The following is a 22,747-nucleotide window of genomic DNA, read 5'->3' as shown; positions in this document are numbered from 1 at the left end:
TTGACAAATACAAACAAGACTTTTCAGTAACAATGTATGGGGAAATATCTCTTGACAAATGCGAAGAATACAATCGCTTCTTTCTCATTAATACTTTTCACAATCCCCTTCGGATTCCATCCCAACCTCTCTCCACAATCCAGCATGTCTACACATCCTACATCTATACTTACTCAAATAATACAGATTTATGTCCCCTGCACATACCTTATAAATGTCAACCCATCCTTCCTCAAAGCATCTTGCTATTCAGCAGGTTTCAAATTTGTTTTTAAAATCTATTATGTGGGTGATCCTTCAGCAATACTTTGAAGTGCCTTCCCTATTAAAAGTGAAGAGAGATCTGGTGTCCTAAGAAGAGAAATAATGATAGCTTATGGCTATGATCTCACATCTTCCTGACTGAAATAATTGTCTCTCCTTGAAAAAAAATAGAACACATATGCCCAAGTAAAGAAAAAAAAAAAGCAAAAACAAAATTTAGGAGGTAAAAGGGACCACATAAAATCTTGCCAAAGGTTCATGCTTTACATAAAGCTGCAGTTGGGACTTTACAAAGGAAATCTCTGCACTTTTTATTTCTGGTTCAGAGGATTTACATGCTCTTTCTAATGATCTGGGCCTTCAGCACTGGGTAATGTCTCCCAGTCCCCAGCTTAGCACTCATGCAAAATTGAAGCACTTTGGAAGCAGTTTAGTAGCTGCAGATGAATCTCAATGTGCAGGAAAAGGCATAATGGCTGTTTAGCACCAGCTAGGAGAAGCTGAGGAAATCAGGGGGAAAAATCTATTGAACTTAAGCCATCTGGGAAGCCAACTGAGAGCGACTGCATTAACAACATGTTTACATCCCCATTGTGTTGCTAGGCCAAGCAAAAGTGTGTGTGTGTGTGTGTGTGTGTGTGCGCGCGCGCGTGCGCGCACGCACAGAGGAAATGATCAGGTGAAATTCTTGTGATTGTATTGTCTATTTTCATGTGGTTTTGGCAACTGTGCAGGGAAAAGAATTTTCATTAAAAATGTGGTGATGAGAATGTTCAGGTCTCCACGAGACAGGGTGAACTGTTGGAGTGCGGGGGTTGGAAGGATGCTACGGCATGAGGAAAAGGAGTGAAAAGCAGGAGCCTAGCTGTGCGCTGCGTTTCCTGTATCTGGCCCGCAGTACAACACAACAGATTGGGGGAAGCTGCAGAAATCCGGGAAAGAACAACCAGGGAATGCTTCTGTTGCCTGTTACATTTCTAGTTAACTCAGAAATACTGGCCAAACGAGGGGAAACAGCCAGGTAAATGTCATCACTTTCAGCTCCCATCACCCCCATTTGCTGTCTCTATCATCACGACCCTTTTCTTTTCATGGTATTTAATCAACTATTTTTAGAACAGTTTTAGGTTCCTAGGAAAAGTGAGAAGAAGGTGCATATTTCTCCTATACAATCTGCTTCCATACAAGCATAGCCTCCCTTGTTAGTAACATCCTCCAGCAGGGTGGTACATAACTGATGAGCCTCCACTGACATGCAATTGTCACCCCAAATCCATAGTTTACATTCAGGTTCACTCTTGATATTGTACATTCTATGGATTTGGACAAAGGTAATGATGTATCCACCTTGATAGTGCTATCCAGAGTAGTTTCACTATCCTACAAATCCTCTACTATCCATCTACTCGTCCCTGTCTCCCCCTACCTGGGAGGCAACCACTGATCTTTTTACCACCTCCATAGTTCTGCCTTTTCCATAATGTCATATAGTTGGAACCATACAGCATATAGCCTTTCAGATTGGCTTCTTTCACTTAGTAATACGCACTTTAAGTTTCCTCCATAGTTTTTTTTTTTTTAATTTTTTTTTCAACGTTTATTTATTTTTGGGACAGAGAGAGACAGAGCATGAACGGGAGAGGGGCAGAAAGAGAGGGAGACACAGAATCGGAAACAGGCTCCAGGCTCTGAGCCATCAGCCCAGAGCCCGACGCGGGGCTCGAACTCACGGACCGCGAGATCGTGACCTGGCTGAAGTCGGACGCTTAACCGACTGCGCCACCCAGGCGCCCCTCCTCCATAGTTTTTCATGCCATGATAGCTCATTTCTTTAAAGTACTGAATCATATTGCATTGTCTGGATGTACCAGTTTGCTTACCCACTCACCAACTAAAGGACATCTTGGACTGCTATAAATATCTGCGTTTTTGTGTGGACATAGGTTTTCAACTTTTCTGGGTAAATATCAAGCTCTGATGGCTGTATCATGCGGAAAGAGTATGTTTAGTTTTGATTTAAAAATGCCAAAATGTCTTCCAAGTGGCTGTATTATTTTCTATTCTGACTGACAATGAATGAGAGTTCCTGTTGCTCCACATCCTTGTCAACGTTTGCTGTTGTCATTGTTCTGGATTTTGACCCTCCTAATAGGGGCAGAGTGGTTTCTCATATATGTCCCTAATGACATATGCTTATTTGCAGTTCTTGGTGAGATGTCTGTTAAGCTTCATTGTGCTTTTGAACTGTAGCCCCACCCCCTGCCAAAAGATATGCCCACATCTGAATCCCTAGCAAAGGTGAATATTACCTTACTAGGCTAAGAGTCTTTGCAGATGCAATTAAATTAAGGATCTCGAGATCCTAAATTACCCCAGGTGGGTCCCAGTTCCAGTAATAAGTGGACACACAGAGAAGAGAGACACAGAATGGGAGGTGATGTGAGGAAGGAGGCAGAGACTGGAGTGATGCTGCCACAAGCCCAAGAACGCCTGGCAGCCACCAGAAGCTGGAAGAGACAAAGAACAGACCTTTCTCTAGTGACCAGAGGGGGCGCTGCTCTGCAGCATTTCAGACTTCTAGCCTCCAAAACTGAGAGAATACATTTCTGTTGTTTTAAGCCCCAAATTTTGTGCTGCTAATTTATTGTGGCAGCCCTAGGAAACTAACACAGTGACTAAGGGCATTTACTGTCTACATTCAAAGAATGAACTCAACATCAGACAGAGCAAAAAGGTGAGGAAAAGCTGTCTGCCATGCAGTGTTTTTCTGGTTTCACAAATGCCCCACAGAGCGGGTGTGGGGAGGTAGCCTTTTAGTCACTAACGTCACTTCATACAGAGGGCATCATTGTCTAGGATCATCAAGACTGTAGCTATAAAAAGAGGCATGCCATTCATTCCCTGCCATTCCTGGAATTGCCTTGTACAGAACATTCCCCTGGGTTTTTCCAGCTAAATTTTAATTCACTCAAGCCTAGAGTTCCCTCCCTCTTCCCTCAGGAGGCTGCAATCCCTCAGTCTGAGAAGTTTAATAGGCAGAGACAGGCGAAAGGATATTGCAGAAAGCAGGGGCTCTCTACCGTGTAACTCTACACCATGGAACTACCAAGGGGTTTCATGAATTTATTCTTGTGATGAGAGGAGAACCCCAGCAAATGGTAAAGCATACTCTTTATTCTCTCTCTTTTTCCTCATCCCTTTTGCCCCTTTCAGACTGTGATCTCTTCAAGTGCATCAGGTCTTAGTTGTGTCTCTACTCACAGCACCAAGAAAAGTATCCGGGGCATGGATTTTGAACAAAACATGTGTCTCTATACCTCCTCTATGCTGTACGTTCACAGTAGTGTCTCCTCTTGCCCCATTTCAACCAGGATGTACATTAGCATTTCTACAGAGCTTAAAATTAGTGAACAAAGAATAAGCTATGCCCTGCTCCCAATTAAATCGTTCTCTGGGAGGTGGGGCCAGGACATACATGTTTTCAAAAATCCCCCCCGGAGATTGTCAAATGCACCCAGGGTCCACAACTAGCATCCTAATTTTTCCTTGTTGCGCTTGCCTTCATGTTCTTGGAGATTTCTCCCAAAGTGGATTTTTAAAATCAGGTTAAACCCTTGATGAAATTAGCAACTAGTCCAAGGCTTCCCTAACCTGAATTGTTTTTCATTGCTAGATATTATACTTCCTACGGGCTGTGTTTGCTTTTTTGCCAGACTCTGATATTTTGCTAATTGTAGCTTTCATGCTATACATGCTGATTTTGTATCTCCAAATGGTGCTTTATGGAGGAACTGGAAAGAGTATTTCAACAGGGATAACTCTGGATTGATGACACCTGGGAGAGAAGACTAAAGGGTTCATAGTAAGGAAAGCCCTCTCCCCTCAAGTTTTAGCATTCGATTCTTCCTTGGTTGTGGCATTTTTTAATTAAAAAGTTTTCTCTTGTGTCTTTGAAGATGCCAAAAAAATATGCTGGGGTGAGGAGAGAAAAAAAACAGTATCAGAATTTTGAGCTAATTTTGGAGCTAATATTAGATAGTAAGATTTTAATGATACAGAGATTCAAATACAAGAGATTACAATGTGTGACATCACAGAATAAAAAGGACAACAACCTGGGTCATTATCCCATAATTATCAGCGAGGTTTATTTATATTAGCGCAGTAGGTACCAACACCAAAAAAGTGTATTTTAATTTTGAGCGAAAGCCATGCTTTTTAGAAGCTAACCCTCTCTTCTAAGCTGAAATTGTTTCTTAAAATTCCTTAAACAGGATGCCTAATTCATTTCATGTAACAATCCAATACTCTGTTCAGTAAGTTTCTTCCTATAAAAATAAAGCATAAGAGACTCTCCTTAAACACCTCACATATTATAGCCAAAGGTGAGATTAAAAATATACTTCAGGTTTTAACACTTGTGCTCTTCTCACTTTGAAGTGAGCATATGAAAACTCAAAGCCACAGCACATGCATTGTTGCTGGGCACATGGCAAAATTGCTATAGCAACAGAATCACTACTTTTACTCCTGAAATGCCCTGATTGGGTAGCAAGTAATCTAGATGAAGAATGGTCCTTGGACTCCTGCTTCTTATTGTAGCCTCTTTGTGGGCTTGGAAATGGGTAGCATTTGATTTAGTTTTTTTTCTAAAGTGGGGTAAATACACAAACACAGACATAAATACATATGTATATACATGCATGTCTACATGTATACACACACACACACACACACATTCTTCATTAAATTGTATTCATCAACGCTTTCATTTCAGCTGTGGGAGGACAAAGGAGTAATGCATCACAAGTAACCTTGCCCTAAGCATTAACCGGCAGAGGAGAATTCTTTTGTGTTCGTTGCTTTAAAAACTCTTGCTGTATATGATTTTAGAAAATTTCTGTTTCCCTCTAATGAAATGATAGCTCACTAAAACTGCACCGAAAGACGTAATGTGCTCTTGCCTCTTACTTTGCAATCATGTTTGGGGCCATATGTGTTCAATAAATACATGCTATTAAAATTTTGTATACAGTATGTAACTCAAGTAAGAAAAATGTTCCCTGCGGGACAGAATTAAATTAAAATTACATAGTTCCGCATGAAGCCAGGGTGTCTGAAGTATGTGAAGGGTCTACAATATCAATACATGCAAACATTGGAATTGGCTAAAATGAACAACCATTAAGAACTTCCCAAAAACAGTAGATGAGACACAAAAGGAACCTAAATAGGTAGTCTGAAATTTTTCAAGCCCTCTCTTCTGTTTGTAAGTTAGGAAAAGAATGGAAACAAAACCCAGGTTTCTCTACAGTAAGAGAGCCTGAATCATTCAGGCAGCCAAGACTCATCTTCATGATAGAATGGAGTGGAAGCAACAACTAGAATCTATATTCTGGAACTCTGACCCAAGCATGTATTTGTAATTGCAGCTGGGATTATGTGGGCCATGTTAACTCAGGTGTTTAAAGACTTAAAGTCAATGTGAAATAAGGATGAATCAACTGTGAGCACTAACAAACGAAGAGTAAGGAAAAATATATATTTCAGGATCATTGAGGTCTCTTGCCAGGGTATCAGACTGACTCCGTGGAAAAGCCTTTGTGTACTACATGGATCCTTACCAATTTTCTATTTTTATTTTGAGGCCAGCCTAACAATGGAAAAAAAAAAAAAGTTGCTAGTTTCCGGTACTGAAATGAGTACCTCTGGGAAGGAAATCAAATAAATAATTGGTTTATTTTCCAGAATCATTTATCTTCATTGGCAGACAAATATATTACAGATATAAGGCTCTATTCTTGCTAAGGCAGTACTCCCACTGACCTAATAGAAAATTATGGAATGAAGTTCAAGTAGAGCTTCCAAATTTTATTCACCATTTACCAAAATTTAAACAAAGGCCATGTAACTTCATTTTGAAAATGTTCACTCTGTTAATGAGTTATTTTACATAGAGAAAAATAATTGGTATGGTGTGTACACTTAATATGTAAAATAACTCTCCTTACAGAAGATTATGCTATCTTATCAATTCCCCAAATCACCTATTCATGAAATTTCTCAAATAAAAACATTATCAGTATGTCTCACTAAATTTCAGGTACTCAAATTTCATAGGATGAATACCTATAATTCCACAGAACAAACTTTTATTCTCTCCTGTGCTTAGTGCCTTGTGTTATAAAATTCAGAACAGACAGAACTTTACAAAACAGAGGCCATACCATATCATTCCAATCTAATTGAAGAGACAGATATAGATATATATGCACAACTACACAGTTATATATGTATATTATGTACATATGTATTACTACATGTGTTTTTATACATACATCACTATATGTGTATATAAAATACATGTTTATATCTTATATATATAACTCTTTAATACGTAATATAGCATTGTATTATAAGAAATGGACATTTTTACCTCAAAAATGATTGAATATTGATAATCTCTACTACTACACATACACAACTCACACTTATGAGTATAATAAAAACAGAAGTACAAATAAAAGAAACGTAGACATGTTACATATGACATGGGTTTTACAAAAGGATTCATCACAATATTGCATTTGGGTTACTTCTTTAAGCATGAGTAGGATTTTGACAGAAGTAGGAAAGGGGAGAGGATGGGGTAAAGGTCATTAATTCACACACACATACTTACTGATCACCTACTAAGTACCAATGCCAAGTTAAGGATGGAAGTAGAATAACGAAAAAGATGGACATAATCCTTGATTTCATGGAGCTTACTCTTGGGCTCATAATGTTCAGATGGAAGAGGAGAGGTAACTTGAGAAAGGGAAACATAACTGTCCCTTTCAAGTATCTTACATTATTACTAAGAAGCCAGAAAGTGACCAGACGTGTTTCTAAAATTCCACATGACTTAAGTAGGACCACTGAGTCAAGATTAACAGAAAATTGATTATAGTCAATTTAATAAAGAGCAAGCCAATAATGGCTTTGGGTTTAAATGGCTGCCATAGTCTCACAACTTAAAGTTTCTATGACTCTAAGACATCAAAATGTAAAGGAAAGAGTGTTTACATTCATTTAATACAACTTAAACCCCATCCTGTTTCCCTCTGAAAATGTAAGAGCAGCATGTCCTAAATCAAGTCCTGGTATGACATTAAGGGCTCATGATATTTTAACAGAGGTTCTGTGAAAAGCAGTTCAGTTGCCAAATATGATGAGGTTAAAAAAAGTTTGCCACTGTAGAGCTTTCCTGGGACTTTTATAGGAAAATACACTTTATACTTTTCTCCAAAAAGGGGATATAATTACTGTAGTGTTTCCTAACGTATTTGACCACCTAGTTTTTGTTGGGTGTTGTGGTGGTTGTTGTTTATTTGTTTTTGTTTTCCGAAATAGCACTTATAAGACACTGGTGGCTCACTGAACATAGCTTAAGAGGAAAAGTCAAATTTTCCCAGTGTCTAGGACATGTGGTAGAAGAGAAACTATTAGAAGAAGGCTAGAGAGTTTGATTGGGGACCGATTATACTGAACTTTTTGAATATAAGACCAAAGAAGATGAGCTTCAATCCATGGACATAGGAAAACCATCATATATTTTAAGAAATGGTGTGGTATAATCACTTGGATCTGTGCTTTAGGCCTGTGATGAACTGAAGAATGGTTTGCTGAGGAAAAAGGCTGAAACCAAACAGGTGTTGGAAGTTACCTAAATAATCTAAGAGGTATATGATAAAGGTCTATATATACTGGGAGAGTTAACAGTGAGAATTAAAAACAGATGGATGTTTTGTGGGAGAATTCTGAGAAGGAACTGGCAGTAGCTAATGATCACTTTGGCTGCTGGAGTAAGGGATAAAGCTGACATTTCTATTTTTGGTGACAGGATGGAGAGAAGAGGCATCTGAAATAAGAATACAAGAGGAGAAAAAAAATTCAATTGTGCCACTTTTGCAACAGATGGGGACCTGAGTGAGAAGTGCATATTTGTAAAAGCTCCTTTTGGAGTAAAGACAAATTCACTTAAATTAGTGCCCCGTTATAGCTTCTCTTCATCAGTTTCTTTTTTTTTTTCTGTTAAGGCTCTCCTTTTTGCTAACTGGCAAAATATTGAAGACCTTCAAGAATAAAAAGAATCAAATCCTAAGCACTGGTTCAAGTTATTCCATTAAAGAATGAGAAAGGTCTTAGATACAGAAAATCTGACATGGGCAAGGAAGGCAGGAGAAAGCATGGAAGATAAATGTCTAGCGGACCTTCTGTACTGGATTTTCTTTTCTGAAGAAAATGGAAACATGTATTCACAGATGTTTTTTAGACAAACTGTTCTGTGTTTGGTAGTTATGGCAGAATTTAGGGAGACGCTACTGCGTACAAGGACAAGAGCAAAGGTTTGGAATCAGACAGCCCTGGGTTTATATCCTTGCTCTGCCATCTCCTAGCTATGTGATTTGGGGCTCATTAGTTTCTTTATTTTGCGGAACCTCAGTATTCCCATTTACAAAAGAAGCCAACAAATGATCTCAGAAGGTTATTGTGATATCTAAATAATGTAATACATGTAAGGTGTTCAATATAAAGCTTGGAAATTTTTATCATTGTTGTGTTGGTCCTGCTGATAATACTGTGCTAATGTGAGAATATAATTGAAGAGGAAAAGGGAAAATCTTGGGAATTATTAAAATTTCAAACCAACTAAGGTTTTCTAAACTCCCCTGCTTTTTTGTAGAGGAGAAATATTTGCTTTTCGATGGTATATCTTAGGTACCATGGAAACAAGGGTTGAAAAGACTTCAAGGAAATAGAAAGCATCCAAGCCTGTTTTTTTCTTAAAAATGTAACCATACAATTTTGAGCAGATCAAAATTTCTAAGAAATTCTGATAGAACAGATACTTATTACTAATCAAGAGCTTCTGACTATTGAAATTTTCTAAACCACCTAATATATACTGCTTTCCACTTTTCTGTTTCTTATATTACATATTTGCAAGAAATGCAAATGTGGTTTAAGTGAAGGAAGGGAAACATTAACCATAATAAATGATCTTTAATCAGTACATTTTATCATCAGTGGGGTAGCCTTGCTCAGTGAGTACAAACAATTGTTTGCTTCGTGTTTCAGAACTGGAGAGTCTATTTATGCCTTCATAATTTAAAAGGAAGAATATTGTAAGTTGGAGAAGAAATTTTGTTCTTTTTTTCAGGATTATTGTTTTGTAGTTTCTCAATGTGAAGTTACCTGTGATGGGGATTTTATTGAACGTGGTTGAATTTTCTTAGTTGGAAGGCAATGTATCTGATTCCACTAAACATGCTTCCAAATATTATTATTCTAAGGCAGAGTTATCTATAAAAACAAACTCATTTGCAGTGACTTCTCTCCCTCTTATATCATCTGAGAACCAATTTGATCTTTTAAATGCCAAGACATTTCTCTGATTTGTAATATATTTCAAGACTTGATATATTCTAACATTTCTTGCTATTAAGCACCACTAACCCCCCCATAAGACTATAGTCAGACTACATTAAGTGAAGACTTGAGAACCAAAGTTGCAGGTAAATCCAACTTCAGGGAAAAAAGTCCCCCAAACTAAGCATTTCAATTTCAATTCCATTTATAATGCTTCCGATCTCACAGAAAAGCAAAGAGCTCTAATATAAGAAGCCTACAAATATTCCTACAATACTTGTACAGATTGGAGATTTATGATAACAGGCAAAGAGATGCAATAAAATGGTTTGCAGTTTTTTTTCAGGTTTCATTATTTATTATGAAAATAACACATTCATGGGATTGAAGAAAACAAACTATAAAAGAAATCTCCTATCACCCCAGATTTTGAGCTGTCAACTGCTTATTATATATTTCTCCAAAACATGCCAATGCATAGACAAATATATGTGCATCCTTTACATAATGAGGACATATTACATACAGTGTTCTGTACTCTGGTTTTCACTTCAAATTTTATGTGAGAGATTTTTCTACAGCTTCATGTATGCAGAAAGCTCATTATTTAAAAACAAAACAAAACAAAACATCATAGTAGTCCATGTAGGGATAACAGTTCTCAGTATGCCTCTGCAATAGGGGTGCAATGAACAACCTTGCATTTCAGTCTTTGTGCTCATTTGGAATTTTATTTTTAAGTCCTAAATTTGTAATTACCAAGTAAAAGTGTATATACATTTAAATATTGGTAGGTATCTTCAAATTGGCCTGGTAAAATCCAAAAGACTGTACCAATTTGCAACCTCATTAATAAAGGATGAAATATTCCCTATCCCATTCCTTTATCAACACTCGATACTGTTTTGATCTTGACACCATCTTAGATGCTTATTTACCAACTTGCATTTCCTTTACTATATACTCCTGTTCAACCTCTCCCCAATTTTCCATTTGGGTTGCTGATATTTTTCTTAAATATACTTTAAGAACCAGTAACATGTTAGTTAAATTAGCTCTTTGATTAATATATGTCCACAGACAGGGCGCCTGGGTGGCTCAGTCGGTTAAGCGTCTGACTTCAGCTCAGGTCACCATCTCGCGGTCCGTGAGTTCGAGCCCCGCGTGGGGCTCCGGGCTGATGGCTCAGAGCCTGGAGCCTGCTTCCGATTCTGTGTCTCCCTCTCTCTCGGCCCCTCCCCCGTTCATGCTCTGTCTCTCTGTCTTGAGAATAATTAAACGTTAAAAAAAAAAATATATATATATATATATACATATATATATATCCACAGATATAATCAAGTGTGTGTGCTTGTCCCTCAGCTTTGTGGTTTTCTTGCTTTGGATATTCAAAATAAGAAAGCTTTCTTATATGATTTCTTAATTTTGCCTTTATTAAAAAGACTTTTGCTCACTACTGAAACCAACCAACCAGCCAACCAACCATCCAAACAAATGCCAAAATTTTCTCCTAATGATGTTAATGACAATGATGGTGGTGGTGGTGATGATGATGATAACATTAAGCCCTAACATCAAGAACTTATTGTATTCTAATTAATGAGATAAAATCCAAGATTCATTCATTCATGCATGCATGCATGCATTCATTCATTCAGTTTCCAACTGCCCACCTTGTGTTACATGTTAACACATTGTAAAATGCCTTAACTGAGAATTCCCTGGTCTCTATTTTAATCTATTAATCTGTAGGTCTTATTTTCTGTTCAGCTCAAACTCTTAATTTCTTTAGTTTTATATTTGCAAAGAGTTGGGGTTCCCTCATTATAATACTATTTCAGAACTCTTCCAGTTATTTTTACAAATTACTTTTCATACAACGTTGGTCATCTTATGATTCATTTATAAATAGCAAACATTCAAAAAATATTGCTTTTCTATCCAAGAACAAGACATGTCTTTCCATGTATTTAATCATGGTATTTTTCCTACTCTGAGTAGAATTTAAAGGCTTTCTTTCTAAAACTCTGCAAATTTTTGTTAGCTTTATACACACATATTTTCTTTTATGTTGTTATTGTAAATGTTATCTTTTATTCCATTATAATTTGAACTGGCCAGATGTACTAAGAAAAGTTGAAGGGTTATATGAATCTTTTATCAGCTGCTTTTCTGTATTCTCTTGATGTCTTTTTTCAATTTTTTATTTAAAAATGCATGTTTTCCAGATATACAAAACCAGATGATCTGTCAAAAAATGATTATTTTCCCACTTTCTCTACAATTTTTGTATTTTTCAATCATTTGTCTTGTCTATTTCCACAGGTTCGTATGTTAAGGGCATGCCAAATAATACGGTGTCCGAGGGCATTTTTGTCTTTTTCCTAACTTTAAAGGTAATCCACTGTCTCAATGCTGGATTTCTTGTAAAGTTCTGGATGAACATGAAAGACAGCAAGGTCTATGGCATTTCATTCCAACTATCAATCTGAGAGATGTGTAAGTCTAGCAGCTGCCATTTTTAAAAAAAATTTATTCTAATGTTTATTTTTTTCTAAGCACGTGAGAGAGACTGTGCGCACACAGGGGAGGGACAGAGATGGAGGGAGACACAGAATCCAAAGCAGCTTCAGGCTCTAAGCTGTCAGCACAGAGCCCGACCCGGGGCTCGAACCCACGAACCGTGAGATCATGACCTGAGCTGAAGTCGGAGGCTTAACCGACTGAGCCACCCAGGCACCCCTCACAGCTGCCATTTCTGCCTTTAGCTCTCATCTGTCCCATCCTGAATTCGAATGAAAACATGCCACACATTTCCATTTATAAACTGCTTTAGAAGATATTTTTAATAACTGGTATATGCAATACTAATTACTTTTATGTGGAAATAATAACAAATACAATGTTTTAAGAAGGGAAACGTCTTACTAAAATATATACACCCACACACGCACACATATGTATCACCATCACCCCACGAAGCTGGCACAAGAGCTCAATATCAGAGCAGTTTTGGTTTTATTCCTACTCTTCCTATAGAGGCATTTTCATTAATTTAGTAAAGACAAGCCTAAACAGGTTTGTGACTTTCATCTCAGCTTTTGTGATGTCTTTCTTTTTCCTCTTACCATTCAAACTTGTGTGTTTGAAATCTTTACAAGTAAATGAGCTGAAACAAATAAAACTAATTCACTTGAGATTTTGTAGACATCTGGTGGAGTTATTTTCTGAGTAATTAGAATGAGAGGCGGGACAATTCCCTGAAGTAAAGCCACCATACAGTTGGATACCCAGTTATTTCTACAGCCATCAGATGGCATGCGGCGAGCATATTGATTCACAAATTGACAAACAGTTATGTAAAGCTGCCACCTGATTTTCTAAGACCGTTTATGTTATATCAATATATGCACAACCTGCTTTTCTAAAAGATGCCTTTTCTCTGTCCTCTCACAGTCTGCTCCATGTCTTTATGTCCTATCACCTCACTATCCCTTCATGTTGTTAGAGATAGGGAACACAGTTGTCTCTCAAGGGCTGGTATCTGCTCGCCCTTGGTTAATCAGACATCTGTACACAAATATGAATCAATTACAATTCGGATTTTGAAAACATGTATCTATTTTGGTAAGTAGAGTTATTTATGAAAGAAAGTAAAGATATGTAAATGGTTTCACTTTTGTAATATTTATCGCTATTTGGCTTGGAAATGTTGATCAGTGAATTCTTAATATTTCAAATGCATGTCTTAATATTATAAAATCATAGATCTAGGGGGTGCCTGGGTGGCTCAGTCGGTTGGGCGTCCGACTTCGGCTCAGGTCATGATCTCACGGTCCGTGAGTTCGAGCCCTGCGTCGGGCTCTGGGCTGATGGCCCGGAGCCTGGAGCCTGCTTCCGATTCTGTGTCTCCCTCTCTCTCTGCCCCTCCCCCGTTCATGCTCTGTCTCGCTGTCTCTCTCTGTCTCAAAAATAAATAAACGTTAAAAAAAAATTAAAAAAAAATCATAGATCTAGAATGGATCTGAAAGTTCAAATTGTTATTCTCACTGCTAGGGAACAAAAGCACTTAAACCACTGTACAAAGATATACATCTTTCCAATTTAAAATAACTCTAGGAGATTCTGCAACTATCTTAAGTCACCCATGGTGGAGTAAAAAATTGTTATCAAGAAAAAAAATTGCTATCAAGAAAGTTTCCCTTTTAGCCAATCTAAATCCCACAAGTTATTAAAAATCTCCTTTATTGTGTCTATGCCTTTAGTATTTTACTGTTAGGGATAACATTTATAGAGCAACAAAGTCAGGTGTTTTCACCATGCCAAGAACAAAGGTATTTTAATCAAGACTCACCCAGATGGTGGCTATCCTTACCACTTCACTTCTTCCTGGATCCCACACTATCACTATTCTCAATCACTCTCAATTTAACTTTACCCAAGAGTTAGATAATTAGGATTTATTTCTATGTATGTATGTATTTTAGAGACAGGGAGAGTGCACGCGCAAGCATGAGTAGGGGAGAGGGGCAGAGGGAAAGAGAATCTTAAGCAGGTTTCACACTAAGCACTGAGCCCAGGGCAGGGCTCGATCCCACGACACTGGAATCATGACCTGAACCAAAATCAAGAATCGGATGCTTAACTGACTGAGGATTTATTTTTAGATGTAAGTTAAAGATACAGGATACTTCAGAGGTGCAACGTTTGCAAGTTGTTTAAAAATATAAAGGGAAATTATGTATGTGAATTAAGACTTGATAGTCATGTAAACAAATATTACAAACTTATCCTTAGTTGAACATATTCCCCAATCCCGGGATATTTAGACATGACACCAGAATTGACACACAAGTAAAACTCATGTTTTGCTAGGGCATTTGCATCCATCAGGTCTACTTGTTTTCCTCATTTATCTTTTTAATCATGAACTATGTCCATTACGCATCAAGTCAAGATGTATCCATACCCTTTTGTTTTGCAGTGCATGGAACAAGACCACCAAATCCCACCCAAACTGATTCAAAACTTTTGCCAAAGGATAGTAACTCCATTTTCATTCTCACAAGTGAAAGCACAGTATGACAACATGCCCAAGTAGTTAGTAAGTACATCCTGAACGGTGGTTCAAATGCAGCGGAAAACTCACCAGAGGTTTCGTCTACTCTCTCATCTACTATGTGGTCCTTCTGATGAACCCATTCACTATTGCACTTGAAGTAGATCTGGGTGGCGGGGCTGGCTTTACAATACAGGTTCACAGGCTTATTCTTCACAATATAAGCTTCTTCGGGCTCAATAAGAAAATGTGGTAGAGGCTCAGGTGGATCGGATGGAAAGGTTTCTGGGAGTTCATGAAAAAAGTCATCATCTGGTAAAACAAGAAGAAAGTGGAAAACATTCAAATCATTGTAGTCACTTGCCATTTACTTGCCATTCATTTAAAAATAGTGACTCATAAATGACTTAATTAGGTACCCGAGCACCTGCTATGCATCAGGCAGTATGTTAGGTCTATAGACTTGTTGCTCAGTTAATGATTTACATTACTATTCTAATTTTTGCACATGAAAAAACTCAACATCAGGAAGGGTAAATATAATGCCTTGAGCATGCAGGTAGTTTGTAAATAGCAGAACTGGGATCAGAACTCAGGTTTGTCTCACTCAGAAAATGTGATCCTCCCAATGTAGTACTACACCTCCCATCACACGGTGTTCCTTCTCCTTGAGAGCTGACAAAAGCAGAAGCAATTGCATTAGAAAAATTCATTTGGGATGCCTGGGTGGCTCAGTCGGTTAAGCCTCCGACTTCGGCTCAGGTCATGATCTCATGGCTCATGAGTTCAAGCCCCGTGTCGGGCTCTGTGCTGACAGGTTGGAGCCTGGAGCCTGCTTCAGATTCAGTCTCCCTCACTCTCTGCCCCTCCCCTGCTTGTGCTCTGTCTCTCTCTCTCTCTCTCTCTCTTAAATATAAATAAACATTAAAAAAATAAAAAAAGAAACATTTGTTTCTTTTGAAACATTGAAAAATATAAGGCTCCTAGGCAAACCTTAAAACTCTTTGCAAGGAGCTGAGAAGGAATACTAGGAACCTGAATTAGTGATCTTTAAGTTCAGATTCAAAGGTGCCACTGCATGACATAGTCTTTCAAATGAATTCATTCATTCAACCAAAACTATTTGTTGAACTCAGGATTATTCTCAGCTCCGGAAAGCAGCCAATAGGCTGACAGAGTGGAGCCCAGTCAGTAGAGTAGAGCCCAGAGTCTAGCAATTCTGTTTCGTCTTATTTAGAAACTATACCTCCAGTATCAGATATATTAAATGACTAGCTAAACCTGTCCTCATTAGAATATTACTGAGTTATTATCGTGAAGAACAATAGTCAATGGTCTCATTTTTTTTATAGCACAGAAAATTGTTAAATATATTGCTCCCACCCTGCTATTTCAACACCAGTGAAGAAACAAAACCCCCAAACCACTTAAGATATTTATCCACTTTGAGGTATGTTTTTCATAATTTGGGTTCTGTATGATTCCAAATAAAAATAGAAAAAAAAAGTGCCATTAAAAACCCTATTATCATATTTCACAAAAGTCAAGGTAAAAAGAGTCTTTCCAATACACTGAAAATAAATCAGACCTGATATTTTTCTTCCTGTGACAGATAGTGGAGAGCAAAACTATTATTAATTCCTTAAGTTGATTAAGCACCCTAGGATAATATGTCGGGTTAACACTGTGAGGTCAAAATTAAAAGTTTTTACAATTTTTTTCTTTTAATATTAATCTTTTTGAGAGGGTGGGGGGAGGGAGAGAGAGAGAGAGAGAGAATGAGTGGGGGAGGGGCAGAGAAAGAGGGAGACACAGAATCCGAAGCAGGCTCCAGGCTCTGAGCTGTCAGCACAGAGCCCAACATGGGGATCAAACTCATGACTGTGAGATCATGGCCTGAGCTGAAGTGAAGTTGGATGCTCAACTGACTGAGCCACCCAGGTGCCCCTCAAAATTAAAAGGTTTTGAAAGTACATATATCCAATGGTTGTTCATATGTCACCTTGAAACTCATTTTATAACTCATTCTGGTGTTGCCCTATTTTGCATGAAGGCCATTAGTAAAATGGACATTTGTCTGTTAAGAAACCTGGCCTGGAGCTTTTCTCATCTAGGTCATGGGTAGCTGTCAAATAGTAACCATGTTTGATCTCTGCCAATATGTTGTGCAATGAAAACTGGCTTTGCTTACATCACAGACACAACTAGCTTTCAAAGCTCTTCACAATTTTAAATTTCTGACACTGGTATGCAAATGATGCATCCTATAGCTAGCTTTCTTTCTCACTTTACTGCCTTCATTTGCTTTCTTCTGGCAGGGCATCATTTCTGGTTTTTCCATTGTTGAACATCAAGGATCCAAACTGTCAGTTAACTAAAGAATAACCTTGTTTCCATCAATTTCAGCTTCTGTAGTCAATATGCAAGAACACTCAAGACTGCTTAAATAAACACAGTTCAGAAAGGCAAAGGAATAGGGAACTGAGGTATTGACAGATTCATCAACATAAAGCTGATATCTTGAAGGCCTTATTCTCTTATTTCATTTTTTCCCCCAATGATCTTATTGTTATATGTGATGATGGACAGTTCTGATTATCAACAGAATGCCACAAAATATCAAACTCAAATTCTGTAAAATGTTAGCTGTTGTTTTTAATTATTATTCATGAAGGCAGAGGATCAATTCATTTTCTTTTTTTACTATTGATGAATACAAAAAGTGTATACACCAATAGTAAAAACTAATTGTGCACACAAACAAACAGTAAAAAAACTGTATACACATGCAAAAATGTATATGTATTTTATAGAAATATTTTTATTTAGGTTTGCAAAATACAAAAAGGTTTTCATTCAGTTATTGTTTCAGAAAGTGAGATTGTTCCTTTAGAAGGAATGATGATTGTGAAATATCAGATGACTGTTTACTACCTTACCTTATTCAATCATGTAGCAAAGTACTTATGTATTCACATCCTACAGAAAGATAGGCACTAAAAATTGATTACCCTTCCTTGCCAAAAGCGTGTATTTCTTCCTTCTGATTATTTTATTGTAAACTACTGGGAAGACTAATGGAAGTTGAGAAAGTCACACATATGTTTTCAACTCAAAAGGGGCTCTGTGAAATGCTGGAAAAAATAGTAATCATATATTTAAAAAATGTATGGACAACCTAATTTTGTATTTGCTTAATTCTTTGTTTTAAGACAAGAGGATCACTACTAACAAAGTGAAATAATCCTATGACTTGGTTTGAAGTTTCATAAAGTGTTGATTTTTTTAAGGTGTTTGTCACATAACACTTATTGTATTTTATAACAATAGGAAAGATTTCCATCATTTGAAACATTTTCATTATGTGTTAAATTCAGTGTTTCTTTTACATATCGTTGTACTTACTACATAAACCCTATCTCTTAAATTTGACCTAGGGAGATGCCTTAACCAGCAATATCATATAAGGTTGTTACTATTTCTTATAATACACATATGGTGTTTAAGTCCATGCCTAGATAAATTCACATCAGGCAATATAGTACATTACTCCTAGTGCTTAATTCTGGAGATAGGAATGGCATTTCTAAAGATACTTTTCAAGACTCTGAGCCAGTAAGATATATATAATGGGGTAGATTTGACAAAATGGGAATGGACTGATTATCTGTGGGTTCACAAGCTGCTGGGAAATTCTCCACTTCTGCATTTGCAGCAAGTGGCCTGAATACCATGCCCATCCATGGAAATTGGTCCAGATAACAACCTCTCTGGCATTGGGTTGAGAATGCTAAGACAATACTTTCTTTGGTCCAGGCAAAAAATGGTAAGTATGAGGATTAATTTCAGAAATTGTCTTTTTATGAAATCTCTTTTAAAATATTTTTTCTAGACTAAGTTTTGAAAATCAAACAAGTGAGCCAATTTTCTTCAACCAAAATTATAAAAGAAAACTTCTGAGTATTTAAATATCCGGCATGGTTACATCTATATGTATTCAACAAGGAAAAAATAAATGACCATCTTCAAATGCCATGTGTATTTTACAAGGAAAAAAGTAATCATTTCCAAATATCATGTGTATTTAATAAGGAAAAAATGACCATCTTCAAATACCATGTGTATTTTACAAGGAAAAAGTGACCATCTCCAAATACCATGTGTATTTTACAAGGGAAAAATGATCGTTGGTAAATGACCATCTACAAATACCTCTTCATGAAAACTTAGCTCGTCTGGATCATGTATGCATTTGCCTTGCACACATACGGAGAAACCTACTTTTCAGTTTTGGCCACCAGTTTTATGCAATTATTACCAATTTTCAAAGCCAGAAATACATAACAAATGCTTAACACTACAATGAGAGCTCCTCTGAAGGCAGGAGTTATTGTCATTTTCATTTTTTATTTTCCATTAAGTCTAGCATAATGCCAGGCACATTGTAGGAGGTCAATAAAAATCTTATAAAAGCATAAATATTGTATAAATGGCACCTGCGAGCATTCAGAAAAGATTCACAAGGCATTTTTTTTATTGTTTTATTTATTTTTGAGACAGAGAGGGAGACAGAGTGCAAGACGGGGAAGAGCAGAGAGAGAGGAGACACAGAACCAAAGCAGGCTGCAGGCTCTGAGCTGTCAGCACAGAGCCTGACGCGGGTCTATAACTCAGGAACCATGAGATCATGACCTGAGCCAAAGTCAGACACTTAACCGACTGAGCCACCCAGGTGCCCCAGATTCACAAAGTATTTTAGAGTTTATAGTGTCTCAAATTAATTAACAATACAAGAGGTTGTAACCATAGTAAGATCTACAAATGGGACTGGCTACAAAATTTGTGTGGCCTGGTGCAGAGTGGAAAGAAATTTGGGGATCCTCATTAAAAATATATTAAGAATTCTGAAACAATGGCAGATAAGCATCCAACCAAGAGTCCTGTGTGACAGCACAGGTCACATATCCACAAAGTTGGTCTTGTCTACAAATGTCAGTTAACTGAGCATTCCACCTCATGGAAAATCTGAGAATTAAGACTTTGTCTTTATTAATGGATATTTGTTTTAGAACTCATTTGCTACTTTCCAGCTTCTTATTGTGATTAGATGTTTTCTAGAAGAATCATGGCTTTCCAGAGACAGAAACTCAGTCTCCAAAGAAGTCTGCGAGCAAATGTGTTTGCAGTGGAGCACAAGGGAAAGCATGCGACTGTATTTGCTCATGGCTTTCCCTTTGGATTACTCCAGTGCCCATTCATAGGCCTGACCCAAAACAAGTCAAATCTCTGCCACACTGAAGCTAAATCTTCCAGGGCACTAGAAGACTGTTTAATACAAGGGAAAAATAAGGTTTGAGATTTTAAAATTTAATACATGGGGATAACAAGGTTTGAGATTCTACCTTGAGTTGGTAGACTGTTTACTGAGATCAGCTGCTGACATGCAATTCATTTTACTATACAAATAAACTAGCTTTCTGATACTATTAAGGTCATGCTACAAAATTGGAAGCTATAAAAGAACAGTTTGTCTTTTCAGCAGGGAGATCAGTGAGTGCATCCTATTACTACTTTTTTTTTTTTTTTAATATAAATATCCAAAGAGCCCTGAAGTCTTCAGGGAGATAATGGGAACTCAATTTGTGAATAGCAACTTCAGACAATGAACTTATTTCTGGCAACATGCCACAGTTATCCCAAATTATTATAGGTTGTATAAAGGCACACCTCAGTTGCTGATATTGACGGCATTATGAAATTTGGGCCATATGACTTGATTAATAAAATTGCTAAACAAGTTTTCTCCATGTAGTTTATTCAAATTAACAAAATAAAATTTCCACAGTTGTTTTTATTCTGTACATTGAATTCACTATTAACTTAAAGCTATAATTGCCATTTCGATTTAGATGTAAGGTTATTATTCATTTTAACCTTCTCTAACACTTAATTTTCCACTCTCTCATTACTCAATAATGATATCGCCATTTTTATCTTTATATCAGGTAAATCTCAATATTTCCTTTTCTGTTATCTCATATAGCCTTTGTTTTTTCATTTATACACAAGAAGAGAAAGCTTTGTACCATGTATTATTTTTATAGACTTTCATTCCACCTAAATCTTGACAGGAAAATATTATGCTATGAACATCAATCTAGGAAGCTTAGGTTGCTGGTTTTATTGCTATGTATCAAGCCTTAATTTTCATCAACTTAATACATAAGTTTCTATATTTCTGAATCATAAGACTTAAACTATTATTGCTTATATCATAAAATATAGGACTATTATCTCTTTGTCTGAGACCTGAAGCGTATTCTTCTGAAATGGAATTTACTTCCAAATGATTCAAGAGCAATTTAAAATGAATGACTGCAAAGCTAATTTTATCTGCATTTGGCTGCCCATCCATCAGAGAGATAATTCATGATATATTACAACAAAAGGCAGCTGAAATTAACTATCTGAATGAGACTCCAGCTTATTTTTAATATTTTGATTAAAATATCCTTTGGAAGACAAAGACTACGGTCTATACTTCATGCAACATATTGATGGATTCATCATTTAAATTTAAGTAGCTGAATATATAATGCCTTAAATGTATTACACAATTTGGAGGTACTGCACGATTCTAACTCCAAAAGAAAAAAAACTTTCCTTTTTCTTCTTTTAAAGAAATACTTGCAAAATCATGCTGATATATGATTAACGGTGACATGAAGTCAACATGATATTGGCGACACACTTACCTGTGAAACAGAGGCACCTCCTTCTGCCCCAGTTTAAGGCTTTATAGTCTCTCAATTTTACTAATATAAAATCCTTCCAAGTGTTTTCCTGCCTACAGTCTTTACTTCTGCCATGTAGTCTATACCATGCTCGTAGAAATTTTTTTCAAAAACACCTTTACTCCCTTTTTCAAATAATTTAATAAAGACAACATAAAACCAGGTGGTAAGTTTATTTTTGCTTATCAGATGAGCTAAAAAACAGTGAATGACTGATGAGGAGTTGAGGAAATGTGCATTTGCATATACTGGTTATAGTGTAAATTTGCACCATGGTAGAGAAAAATTGACAATATAAATAAAAATTTAATCTCTGCACACATCCAAATAGGTTATCCCACTTCTTGGAACTTTACATTTTACAGACATAATGGCATATATGTATGTGTGTGTGTGTGTGTGTGTGTGTGTGTGTGTGTGTATGGATATATGCGTATATATATAATACACACACACACAAAGATGTTCACTGCAGCACTGTTTATTAAAAAATACACGAGGGGCACCTGGATGGCTCAGTCAGTTAAGCATGTGCCTGAGGCTCAAGTCATGATCTCGCAGTTCGTGGGTTTGAGCCCCATGTTGGGCTCTGTGCTGGCAGCTCAGAGCCTAGAGCTTGCTTTGGATTCTGTGTCTCCCTCTCTCTCTGTCTCTCCCCCATTGACGTTCTGTCTCTCAAAAAATGAATAAATGTTTAAAAGAATTTTTTAAAAATACATGATATATTTCAACAAAAGCAGCTGGAATTAACTATTCGATGAGAATTATTTGAATGAGAACAACTAACAATCAACTGAGGAATGGTTAAATAATTATTTATGATATATCCTTCTAAGAGAAAACTGTTTTTCCAATTAAAATAAGAAGCATATTTGTCTGTATTAAATTAGAAGGGCATCCATTAGTTAGTTAAGCACGTAAAGCAAGTTTTTGGCCAATCTGCATAGAATGATGCCACTTTTGGGAACACATGGAAGGAAGGAAAGAAGGTAGGAAGGAAGGGCATGCAATGCCTAGGTGAGTGCTTGACTGAATAACCAGGGACCACAGCTTTTCCAAGTTGACACATCAAACTGGCCATCACACTTCCCACAACATTGCCATGGTTTCATACCTCTTGCTCATTCTTCAGACATCAGACATCCCTTCTTCTGAAGGCCCTCTCACCTCCAAATCCTGGACCTCAGCCTCTGATAACATCTCCCATTGCTCTCTA

At 37.0% G+C, this 22,747-nt stretch overlaps 1 protein-coding gene across 1 annotated transcript in view; it reads right to left on the bottom strand.

Annotated features, from left to right (window-relative positions):
* Positions 1–22,747, bottom strand: part of UNC5C (unc-5 netrin receptor C) — a 364,176-nt gene that overhangs the window by 145,007 nt on the left and 196,422 nt on the right. Inside the window, exon 2 of the mRNA XM_040488026.1 lies at positions 14,828–15,049. Within this exon, the coding sequence (XP_040343960.1) occupies positions 14,828–15,049 (222 nt within the window). The remainder of the gene's footprint in view (positions 1–14,827; positions 15,050–22,747) is intronic.

This window comes from Herpailurus yagouaroundi, unplaced genomic scaffold (genome assembly GCF_014898765.1).
Source record: "Herpailurus yagouaroundi ecotype Mexico unplaced genomic scaffold, PumYag 28, whole genome shotgun sequence".
Lineage (NCBI taxonomy): Eukaryota > Metazoa > Chordata > Mammalia > Carnivora > Felidae > Herpailurus > Herpailurus yagouaroundi.
Note: the sequence above shows the minus strand (reverse complement) of the source record. Positions and strands in the feature narration are given on the sequence as shown.